The sequence below is a fragment of the Microtus oregoni genome, unplaced genomic scaffold (genome assembly GCF_018167655.1).
Source record: "Microtus oregoni isolate MIOR12 unplaced genomic scaffold, Mior012 000005F_ref0000423, whole genome shotgun sequence".
Taxonomy (NCBI): Eukaryota; Metazoa; Chordata; class Mammalia; order Rodentia; family Cricetidae; genus Microtus; species Microtus oregoni.
Window position 1 is genome coordinate 6,947,688 of NW_024543064.1, and position 11,652 is coordinate 6,959,339.

General features: G+C 45.1%; 1 protein-coding gene across 1 annotated transcript in view; it reads left to right on the forward strand.

Moving 5' to 3' along the window:
• The window catches only part of LOC121448782 (solute carrier family 25 member 33), a 29,717-nt gene extending 18,675 nt beyond the window's left edge, over nt 1-11,042 (forward strand). The window contains exons 3-7 of the mRNA XM_041652987.1: nt 1,069-1,146; nt 2,984-3,084; nt 5,021-5,087; nt 8,703-8,983; nt 10,578-11,042. Coding sequence (XP_041508921.1) covers nt 1,069-1,146; nt 2,984-3,084; nt 5,021-5,087; nt 8,703-8,983; nt 10,578-10,777 — 727 coding nt within the window. The 3' untranslated portion in view covers nt 10,778-11,042. The remainder of the gene's footprint in view (nt 1-1,068; nt 1,147-2,983; nt 3,085-5,020; nt 5,088-8,702; nt 8,984-10,577) is intronic.
• Nucleotides 11,043-11,652: the final 610 nt, after the last annotated feature.

Genomic DNA, 11,652 nt, shown 5'->3' on the forward strand with positions numbered 1-11,652 from the left:
AGCAAAGTGTCCTCAAAACCACAGTGTAGACTTCAAGTTCAAGAATTTCTTCCCGAGGCTGGAAAGGCTGCTCAGTGGTTGAGAGCACTTGCTGCTCTCCTAGAGATGTAACATCAGGGCCCATATGGGCAACTCACAACTGCCTATAACTTGAGCTTAATGGGATTCAATACCATTTATTGGCCTCTCTCTCTCTCTCTCTCTCTCTCTCTGTCACACACACACCAACACACACAAAGTAAGTTTAAAAAAGAAATTTCATCTATTAAATATGATGTGTTATACACATGTAATCCTAGAATTTAGGAGGGTGCAGCAGGAGGCTGGCAGGTTTGAAAACAGCCTGGGCTACACAGTGAGACTGCCTCTGGAAATGACAATAAAACCACTGATATAGTAGGGTCAGGTGTAAGGAGACAGAACTGAGACCCAAATAGTCTCCCGTGTGTGAGATAAGTACCCTCTCTGCCACTGGCTTGCATCCTCATACCTCCCCCATTTTTGTACTTTATTTATTTTGTGACGGGGCTCACTGCCCTGAATTCACTGTGGTCTAGACAGACCTTGCCTCGGCCTCCTGAGGAAGTGAGATTGCAGACTGAAATGAGCGGAATTGAGAAACAGGACCAGAGATTTCCTCGGGCAGTCTTTCTTTTGGGTGTACAAGATCTTTGTAGCATCCCTGTCTGATACTGCAGCCTTCTGGTTTTACATTGTAGCAGAGGGAAGTGAGAGTCTAGGGTCTCCTAAATGTTATCCCTTCAAGGAGGTAACATGAAGGTTTTCTCTTACTACCAAGATAGGCCTTGCTCAAAGGTCTTGTTTTGTTTTGAGACAGTCTTGTGTAGCCCAGGCTGGCCTCAGACTCTTCATCGCCAAGGATGACTCTGAACTTCTGATCTTCCTGCTCCCACCTTCTAAGGGCTGTGGCTAGAGGTGTAGATCACCACACCCTTTTTATGGCTGAGGTTCAAACTCAGACTTCATGTGCCCTAGGTCGCACTTGCCCAAGCACCCCATCTAAAGTGTCTCGGAGATGTTAAAGCTATGTCTTTTCTTATCGTTCAGGTCGATCCTGGAAAAGGAGGGACCAAAGTCACTTTTTAGAGGCTTGGGTCCAAATTTGGTTGGAGTTGCACCATCAAGGTAAGCACTTGGCTGTTGCACGAGCTTTCCAAGATCAGCATGCAGTAGTGAATCTCTTCTTGCCCAAGAGTGATGCTGTTGAATGGCTGCTTCCCCGCTCCCCTGTCTTAAAATTGCCTAAACATAGCCAGGTGGTGGTGGGGCATTCCTTTAATCCTAGCACTCGAGAGGCAGAAGCAGACGGTTCTCTGTGAAAAAAACATGGGCTGGAGAAATGGCTCAGAGGTTAAGATCACTGATTGTTCTTCCAAAGGTCCTGAGTTCAATTCCCAGCAACCACATCATGGCTCACAACCATCTGTAATGAGATCTCAGGCCCTCTGCAGGTGTACATGCAGGCAGAATACTGTATAGATAATAAATAATAAAACATTTTTTTTAAAAAAAAAGAAAAACAAAAACAAACAAAAAATTGCCTAAACTTGTCGGACATGGAGAAACAGTGATTACCATAGGTTGGTTGGTTGGTTTTTTAAAATGGGGAAATAAATCTGCCATCAGCACTCAGGTTTCTCTACGTGAGATTTCTTACCCTGAGTGCAGTATGTGGTCTGTACCTGGGTGTAGAAATGCCCAGTGTTACGGCACATGCAGATCCATGTCAGAATCTGCCTTCTCAGCCAGATGTGCAGGTGGCTCAGGACCAGTAGTCTGAAGGAATTAAAGGCTCCTAGACTTTGCTTCCTATAACATTACATCGTTGGTTCTCTACTTCTCCTTAAAGCCTTCGCAGAACTGCACTACCCCAGTGCATTAAGCTGCTGACTCCATTCACCTTTTTAATTAATGAAAATGCTGGCCACTTTTCACGGGCTCGTTATCCATGCACAGCTAGTGTCTCTGAATCACAGAAAGTTTTGGGCAGTGCTAATAGAAAAGGGAACTGTGTGTGTAAAAGGACAGGTTGCAGTGTGTGTCCCAGGCCAAAGTCCTAACGCTGTAGCATACAGGTTTTAGTTGCCTTTTCTATTCTGGAATCTGGAAGTGCTTTATTCCATAAAATAAGACTGGTGTGTTTGTTTGTTTGTTTGTTTGTTTAGACAGAACAAGGCAGTGAAAAGCAAAAGCAGGATCAAAAAGTTATACATTTCTGAGTTACAAGGGAAGAACAGAGAACAATAGAAAAATAATGAACTGATTCACATCAGGCTCCTCTCTTAGAAGGACTACAGCAGAGGGAGCCTGTTCATGCTGACTGGAACTTGTCCCTTTGTGGGATCTGTTATTTTCTCTAACCCTGCTTTACTCGAAGGGCCGGGTAGCTTGAGTTGGTAACAGGAACTGGAAACTTGAGCACAAATGATTACTCCCCACCCCCATCTTTCATCCTGTCTGATGGGATCTGGTGCCAGAGCTTAGTCTAAACCAGTGGCCTCCTGGGAGCTTGTTCAACAGTAGCCAGGATCCTACGCTGAGCATTCAGCAGCGACAACGAGAAGCATCTCTCTTCTGCATGGCAGGGTTGAAGCCTGCTCCTGCTGCAGAGCTCCCGGGAGTACTCTCACCTCAGGGAGGACAAGGAGAGCAAGTTCTCATCGGAGAAAGCTAGACTTTTAAAAATGGCAGCATGCATTTCTACTCAAATGATTGACATTGTCCAGAATAAAGAATGCAGAAGGACTTTTATGAGTTACCCAAATCTCATTTTACTCTGTGGTCTTGGACACTTTTGTCGCATCCCAGGTACGGTAGCAGGCTTGGGTGAGTCCAACCTCAGACCCCTTATGCTGCTCTGTTGTAGATGTTGTAATCCTGTGTGTTGTAGATGTTGCAGAGGGATGTGTAGACTTTAAAGTGCCTCGATGTTTTCCTCAGCAATCTCTCTTTGTCCTAACAGGGCCGTGTACTTTGCATGTTACTCCAAAGCCAAAGAACAATTTAATGGCATTTTCGTGCCTAATAGCAATACTGTGCACATTTTCTCGGCTGGCTCTGCAGGTATGTTACCTCACGAGTGAGATGAAGATTAACATTCCAAACCATGTGGTGTTTGTCTTGCTTTCTTTTTTCTTTCCAGGAATTAGAAGTTAACTCCCTGCCTCTTGTGCACCTAAAGTCATTTCCCAAAAGCTTTCTATTGTTGGTAGAGCAAGGCTGTTAGCAGTTTGTAAACTGGTTTCATTTGCTATGACCACTCAAGCTTCTTATTCCCTGCAGACGCACGCGCTTCCCTGCACTGGTGAGCTGTGCTTCTCTTAAAGGACATGAATGTGTTTTTCACGTCTTCCTGCTTTCCCTACTGGGTTCTAATGTGGAATGGGAGCTGCCTTCTGTCTGACCCCTGGATATCTGGGGTGCATCTGCCCCGTACAGCGAGGATCAGGCTTGCTTGCTTTGTGTGCTATGTGGCACTTGAGGTTGAACTTAAGGCCTGTGCTTCCAGACAGGCTGTTCTTTTTTTTGGGGGGGGGGGTAGTTTTTCAAGACGGGGGTTTCTCTGTAGCTTTGGAGCCTGTAGACCAGGTGGTCCTTGAACTCACAGAGATCGGCCTACCTTTGCAGGCTGTTTTCTTTTAAGGAAGTCCTTGTTGCTGACTGCAGAGCTCAGGGCAGGACGTTCCCTCAGGGAGTACTTGTAAGGAAACGGGGCTCCTAAATTGCTAGGAGACTTTTGTCCCTTTAAATCTAAAGGTGTTTTTAGAGAATTTATATCAGCATTTTAGAATTCCTGCCTTCTGCTGACAGAAAGAAATCGCCACACCAATTTTATTTACCTTTGTTACTCTTAATAGGATTACTAACCCAGATTATGATTTTTAGCCGGAGCAGAAAGTAATGTTAAACCACTTCACACAAGAACAGATTCCCCTTAATGCTGAGTCCTGAGAAGGTGTACATCTTTCCAAAATAGGTTGATCCATGGTGAACTGACCGTGACCCTGACCCCCGTTAATCAGCTTTGTAGTGTATGTAGCATTAACCCAGAAGACCTTGGTTAAAGCTAGCACACCTCAAGGCAGCCTTTCCAAGTACTGCCCTCCTAGTGTCTAACTAGCCTGCTTCCTCAGGACTGTGGGCACAGGGTGCAGGAGAGAGAGCTGGGCACTGGCATTCGGGCTGATCTGGAATGTTAAAATGCTGCAGAAGGCTTAACCAAAGTAATGATTCCTGGGGGTCCATCAGTTTCCTTAAGTTTCCAAGTTTGAATTCAGGTAACTGAAGACTTAACACTTGTTTCAGTGTTAGATAAACATAAAGATCAGCAAGTTTAAAAACAAATTATTTCTGAATTGAAATTTTAAATAGTTTTTGCCCTAGGATTCAAATGAACCAAATGCTAGCAGCACCACCTAGAGGCTGGAAAAGGCTATGTATGACAGTACCAACAGCTCTAGCACTGCGGGGAAGATGGATGGATGATAGATAGATAGATAGATAGATAGATAGGTGGGTGAATAGATGGATAGATGATTGATAGATGGATGGATAATGATAGATGATAGATGGTTGATAGATAGATACATAGATGTTGTATAGATAGATAGATAGATAGATAGATACATAGATAGATACATAGATGGATGGATAGATAGATAGATAGGTAGATAGATACATGATTTATAGGTAGATAGGTAGATACATGGATGGATAGACAGATATATAGATGGATGGATAGATACATAGATGGATGGATAGATAAATAGATACATGGATGGATAGATACATACATACATGGATGGATGGATGAATAGATGGATGGATGGATGGATAGATAGATACATACATACATAGATGGATGGATAGATAGATAGATAGATACATAGATGGATGGATGGATGGATGGATGGATGCAGCTTGACTTCCGAGTACTGTATGGTAAGGGCAGCGCCAGTGCACACTGACTGTATCAGTGACAGTTGTTTTTTCCCTCCAGCTTTTGTCACAAATACCTTAATGAATCCTATTTGGATGGTTAAAACGAGGATGCAGCTAGAACGGAAGTAAGTTCATAGTTCCTTCCTTATCTGAGAGTTCTGGTGTGGTTTGTTTCTTTCTCCCATTGCCAAGTGTGGATTAAAAGCAGAGGTCCTTAGCTGTCCCCTCTGGATTCTCTGTATGTGTGTGTAGAACTGTCTTCTGAGATCTATACTGGTGGTATTGTGGGGAGAGAAGGGCACAGAGAACAAACGAAGATGGACAGAGGTCCTCTCCATGGTCCAGCTTCCATGGGTATTCTCTCTGGGGTTCTCTGTGGACCCCATGTCAGAAGGCGTGCTCTGGACTCTACAGAGGCCTGGCTGTCTAGCCTATGACACAAGAGAGAGCACTTTAATTATAGCCCCAGATGGGCCAGCCGTCCCTGAACCTAACCTGGAGTTCTTTTTTTTTTTTTTAAATATTTATTTATTATGTATACAGTATTCTATCTGTGTGTATGTCTGCAGGCCGGAAGAGGGCACCAGATCTCATTACAGATGGTTGTGAGCCACCATGTGGTTGCTGGGAATTGAACTCAGGACCTTTGGAAGAGCAGGCAATGCTCTTAACCACTGAGCCATCTCTCCAGCCCTAACCTGGAGTTCTTAATGTATTCTATGCTGTGTTCCTTTATGTTCTGGTAACGCCTACAGAAATACCGAGCTTTGTTTTCTTTCTTTTTTTTAAATATTTATTTATTTATTAATTATGTATACAATATTCTTTCTGCGTGTATGCCTGAAGGCCAGAAGAGGGCATCAGACCTTATTACAGATGGTTGTGAGCCATCATGTGGTTGCTGGGAATTGAACTCAGGACCTTTGGAAGAGCAGGCAATGCTCTTAAGCGCTGAGCCATCTCTCCAGCCCCCGAGCTTTGTTTTCTGATGAGACAGTCGTGTTATGTAGTTCAAGATTTTCAGTCTTGCTGCCTTGAGCCTCCCCAGGGCTAGGCTTACAGGTTAAACCACTACCCTTGGCTAGAACAAAGATTTTTAAAGAAATGGAAACCAACTGAAATAAAGTCATCAATATTTTAAAAATCTGTGATATGATGGGTGTGGTGGTGCACGCCTTTGATCCCGGCACTCAGTAACCAAAGGCTGGCAGATCTCTGTGAGTTCAAGGCCACCGTGGGCTACAGAGTGAGTTCCAGGACAGCCAAGTCTACACAGAGAAACAAAAAAAAAAAAAATGTGATACTAATAATGCTTTTTTTATACAAAAGTCAGATGTCTCAGCAGGCCAGAACTCCTGTGATGTGCAGGGCATCTTTCCTTAGCTGTCTCTAAGAAAGAGGGGAGAGCGCAAGATAGACTTTGCGTAAAGTTTTCCCAAAGTGTCGTGTGTGCCCTACACGTCCATCTTCCTGAGTATGCAGTCCCTTACTGGGCCCTTCCTCTCTGTGGTTGTGCTTCAAGCTTCTGGCAAGCCTTGTTTCCTGGCAGCCTCTGGTATCACCTTAGTGCTAAGTGTTCAGTGTCCCAATGTCACCTGTGTTTAGCAGCAGTTGACTGAGATCCTTTCTAGTGCTCAGGACATTTTAGACCTTTATTTAGGTGGGCTCTGTGAACATCTGTGAGCATGTCTTATTCCAGTGGCTGCCAGGGAAATTGCTCCTGCCTTCTATCATACAACATTACAACCAATGTGCTAAGAGAGTGGAGTCCAGAGGGACAAGGGGTGTGTGGCACCCAGCATGCTGGAGGGTCCATAGTACAACCTAGGCAGGATGGAGCGAGAAGAGGATAGCGGAGACTCCTGAGACTATGGTGGCTTCCACCCTCTCAGAGGAAAGGAGCTCGGTGCAGGTGCAGAGGGGGGAGGGGGCGCACAAAGATGGGAGCGAGAGAAGAGAGTCCAGAAGTTCAGCAGTTTAGCTTGTCTCTTTTTTCTTTCTAAATACTTTTATCTTATGTGCATTGGTGTTTTGCTTACATGTATGTCTGTGTGAGGGCATAGGATCCCCCAGAACTGGATTAACAGACAGCTGTGAGCTGCCTTGTGGGTGCAGGGAATTGAACCTGGGACCTCTGGAAGAGCAGCTGATACTCTTAACCACTGAGCCATCTCTCCAGCCCCAGCTTGTCTCTTTTTTTTAGTTTATTGGTTTTTTTTTTAAAACAAGGCCTCACTCTGTTATCCATGCTCGCCTGAAACTCAATCCGTTCTCCTATCTCAGCTTTCCAAATGCTGGTATTACAGGCAGGCGTGAGCCACCGTGCCTGGTATTACAGGCGTGAGCTGTTTAAGCTCTTGTTTTCCATTCATGAGTCTAGTATCAGCAGCACTTAGTCTATAAAACAGAGTGAGTCTTCAGTGACTCCTGAGCAGAGGACATTGTTTAGAGACAAAAAGGAATATGTATAAAAGAAACAAACAAAAAATAGATTGATATTTCTGTTACTTTCCTTGTAAAATGAGGACAGAGTCAGAAGAATAGTAAGAAATGGAGTATATTAGCTCATTCTGAATTGCCATTTTTAAAAAAAGATTAAGGCAGGAGTTCTCACCAACCTTGGAAATGACAGAATAAAAATCTACCACTGTGTGCTGGAGCTATGTCTCAGCAGTAAGAAAATGTTCTTACATTTTCTGCTCTTACAGAGGATGCAGGTTCAGTTCCCTGCACATCAGGCAGCTTACGATAGCCTATAGCTCCAGTTCCAGGGATCTAATGCCTGCACACAATTCACACACACACACACACATATGTAAAGTAAATAAATCAGTAAATATTTAAAAATAAATAAATGAGTAAAATATAAGGTAATATGTCTAGATTAAAAATTCTATACAGCATAGCTAAGAAGAAATATAGATATATCCATGTACACACATATAAATATATCCATACATATGTGCATATGTGTACCTTTTTCCCATATAAGAGACCATGGGTTTGTTCTTTGTCATGCACACAAATCACATTCCAGAGAACAATGTTAAGAAGGAGCACCGTGAGCTGGTGGATAACTCAGTGGTACAGAACTTAACCTACCATGCTCAAAGCCCCAAGTTCAAACCCCAGCATACCAAAAAGGAGATGTCTCAGCAGCCTTTCCCTGAGCAGTCCCTCTGGTGTCACAGTGTCTGACTCTGTATGTCATTTTGCCCAACTTTTGTTTTTCCAGACAGGGTTTCTCTGTGTAGCCCTGGCTATCCTGGAGCTCACGCAGTAGACCAGGCTGGCCTCAAACTCAGAGAGCTGCCTGCCTCTGCCTCTTGAGTGCTGGGATGAAAGGTGTCTCTGACTTTCCACTTAACTTTCCCTTATCTCTTGCTGTCATAACTTATCATCGTGTCTGTGGCACAGTTTACCTAGCTAGTCCTGTTTTTAGGTATTTCAGTGATCCCAGCTGTTTTCTCTGACAAATATTATCCTCCATTAGCATTTTTTACAGTTGGGTCAAAGGCTACAAGCCTACTTTAATGACTGTCATTTCAGATGCCATCTATTCTGTGGGCCATCAGGTTTCTCAGCTAATTGAATTTGTCTCACAGTGGGTCAGAGGCAAGGCGGCCTCAGAACATGAAAGACAGGTTTCTTCTCCCTCGTCATTTCTGTGTCATGGGTGACCCTCATGTGACTTGTGTGTGATGTGTCTCTCAGCACCTATCATTGCTCCCCTCTGACAGGGTGAGAGGCTGCAAGCAAATGAATACACTCCAGTGTGCGCGCCATGTGTACCAGACAGAAGGCATCCGTGGCTTCTATAGAGGGCTGACTGCCTCCTATGCTGGGATCTCAGAGACTATCATCTGCTTTGCTATTTATGAGAGTTTAAAGAAGTATCTGAAAGAAGCTCCGGTGGTCTCCTCCTCGGATGGAGCTGAGAAAAGTTCCTCCGGCTTTTTTGGACTCATGGCAGCTGCGGCTTTTTCTAAGGGATGCGCCTCCTGCATCGCTTACCCACACGGTACAGTTCCCTCTGCTCTTTTCTCCCAGAGCAGCAAAACAGTTGTTGGTGGGAGAAGCCTTTAATCCCAGCACTTGGGAGGCCAAGGTGGCCTTCCCTCCGAGTTCAAAGACAGCCTGGCCTACAATATGAGTTCCAGGACAGCCAGTTTCAAGCTACATAGAGAAACCCTGTCTTGAAAAAAAAAACAAAAAGCAAAAATGTCAGGTTTGTTACTGTGCATAGACAGACTGAAATGCATGTGACATAGGCTGAGTGGCCCTTACGTGAGCTGCATGTGACGGTAAGGTTGAGTCTAGAGATTTTCACTTGGAGTATATGCAGTTTCCCTGGTGAAGCATGTCTGATCCAGCCAAAGTGACTCTCTAGACTTCAGGAGATGATGCCATCATTGTCTGCATTGACACAGGTCAAATGAGTGCTGGCCTCTACCTTGCTCAGCTCCACCCCAGTGTGGCAAGAGTTTGCTGGGCCAAAATGTGGGTTACTGAACCTCTGTTTTCAAAGAATCCAAAACTGGACTTTACTTAAAATTCCCTGATTAAAAAAATTATGGGGGACGAATGAGTAGAATGCTACATAAATCTACTAGTTGGTCTTTTTTGTTTGTTATGAAACAGCTCTCTATGTAGCCCTGGCTGTCCTGGAACTTGCTCTTTAGACTAGGCTGACCTAGAACTCACAGAGGTCCACCTGCCTCTGCCTCCCAAACCAGGTCCCCTTTGTCTGTCAGAATTCTAGGGACTGTGCCGAGGGCCTTGTGTATGTTGGACATTGCTGCTGAGCTGCACCCTTAGCCAAGATGCAAGAGCTAGATAACTACTGTCCCACCCACCTGCTTAAAAACCAGTTCATTTGCTGTGAGAACAGGTTGTGTTTTCAGAGCCCCCGGCACAGCAGTGACATATGCACCAGAGTCTCGGGAACAAGGGTCAGGTCCCATTGTATTTTGGAGCACCACCCAGCAAGCCACAAAGGACCCTCCCAGCTCTGAGGTCTGCTCAAGCAGAAGTGACCAGCACTGGGCCAGTGTGCTGGGATGGAGACCAGGGGGCTTTTCAGCTAGACAGAGTAGGGAGACCAGAGGAAATCTTTTAGACTAATTAGAATATGGTCTAAAAATAACTTGTCTTTTCTCCTTCTTCCTCTCTCTCTCTCTCTCTCTCTCTCTCTCTCTCTCTCTCTCTTTCTTTTTTCCTCCAAGACAGGTTCTCACTGTGTAGATCTGGCTATCCTCGAACTTATTTTGTAGACCAGGCTGGCCTTGAACTCACAGAGATCCACCAGATTCTGTTTCCTGAGTGCTGGGAAACTATGTGCCACTATGCCTACTAGAATTTAGCCTTTAATCCCAGCACTAAGGAGGCAGAGGCAGGCGGATCTTTGTGAGTTTGAGGCCAACCTGGGCTACAAGAGCTAGTTCCAGGACAGGCTCCAAAGCTACAGAGAAACCCTGGCTTGTAAAACCAAAAAAAAAAAAAAAAGAACTTAGCTTTTCCTTGTCCCTCTCAACATGTGACTGCCTTGTCCAGGTGAGAACCACGAAGCCCAGTAGACACAGAGCCTTGACTTCCTCACACTGTCTCTCCCACAGAGGTCATCAGGACACGGCTCCGGGAAGAAGGCACCAAGTACAAGTCATTCGTGCAGACAGCGCGCCTGGTATTCCGGGAGGAAGGCTACCTCGCCTTCTACAGGGGACTGTTTGCTCAGCTCATCCGGCAGATCCCCAACACTGCCATTGTGCTGTCCACCTATGAGTTCATCGTGTACCTGCTGGGAGAGCGAGCTTAGTCACAGGCCACACAGTTGTGCTCTAGAAGAATAAAACTGAAAACCTAGAGATTTTCTTTTCCGTTGATGTGTAGTGTTCCACACCGAAACAGCAAAAGCCATAGACTGCCCGGCTCATCTCACCTGTTGGACATTGCCTTTTGGATTCATGTTTCTGGAAGGTTTTAATTCATTAACGTTAATAGTTAATTAGAACTTTTTTTTTTTAACTTAAGAGGATTGAGGATTGAGCAGCAAGTAAATTAAATCATGCTATTTAATTTAAGTTTGTGCTGGGTTTGTGTTCTTTTGTGCTCACTGTACCATAAACCAGCCACAACCTCTTTTCTAAGCAGCTGTGAGGACTCCCTGACAGACAGGGACGAGCAGTCACGTTTGGTGGCACTGTGGCGAACTTCCCACAGCTTTCCCTCTGGACATTTCCAGTTTCCAGGTAGTTTTATCCGTAGTCTAGGTTTCCAGTCACTGAAATGGAGGAAAATGTGACTTTAGCCCCCCACCTTTTTTTTAAGACAGGGTTACTTGCTACTGATCTCAGACTTTAGTTCTCCTGCCTCAGCCTCCAAGTGCTGAAAATGCAGATGAGTGCCGCTGGGCCTGACTGACTGAACCCCAGTCAGTTTGAAAGCACTGCTTATCGGCTGCTCACCTCCTCAGTGTATTTGCAGGAGTGAAATCTGCTTCAGCCCAGGTGCGCTGGCAAGTGTGGGGTGCTGCAGCCTCCAGGGTTGGCCTCAAACGCTGAGTGTGTAGTGTGTTGATCAGTGCCACACTCCGCTGCGGAGGAATGCGGCCCTGGGGAAGTACTTCATTCTGACAGGGACGGTGTTGCCTAGATACCTCCTTTTCAAGGCAGGGCTTCTCTGTATAGCCCT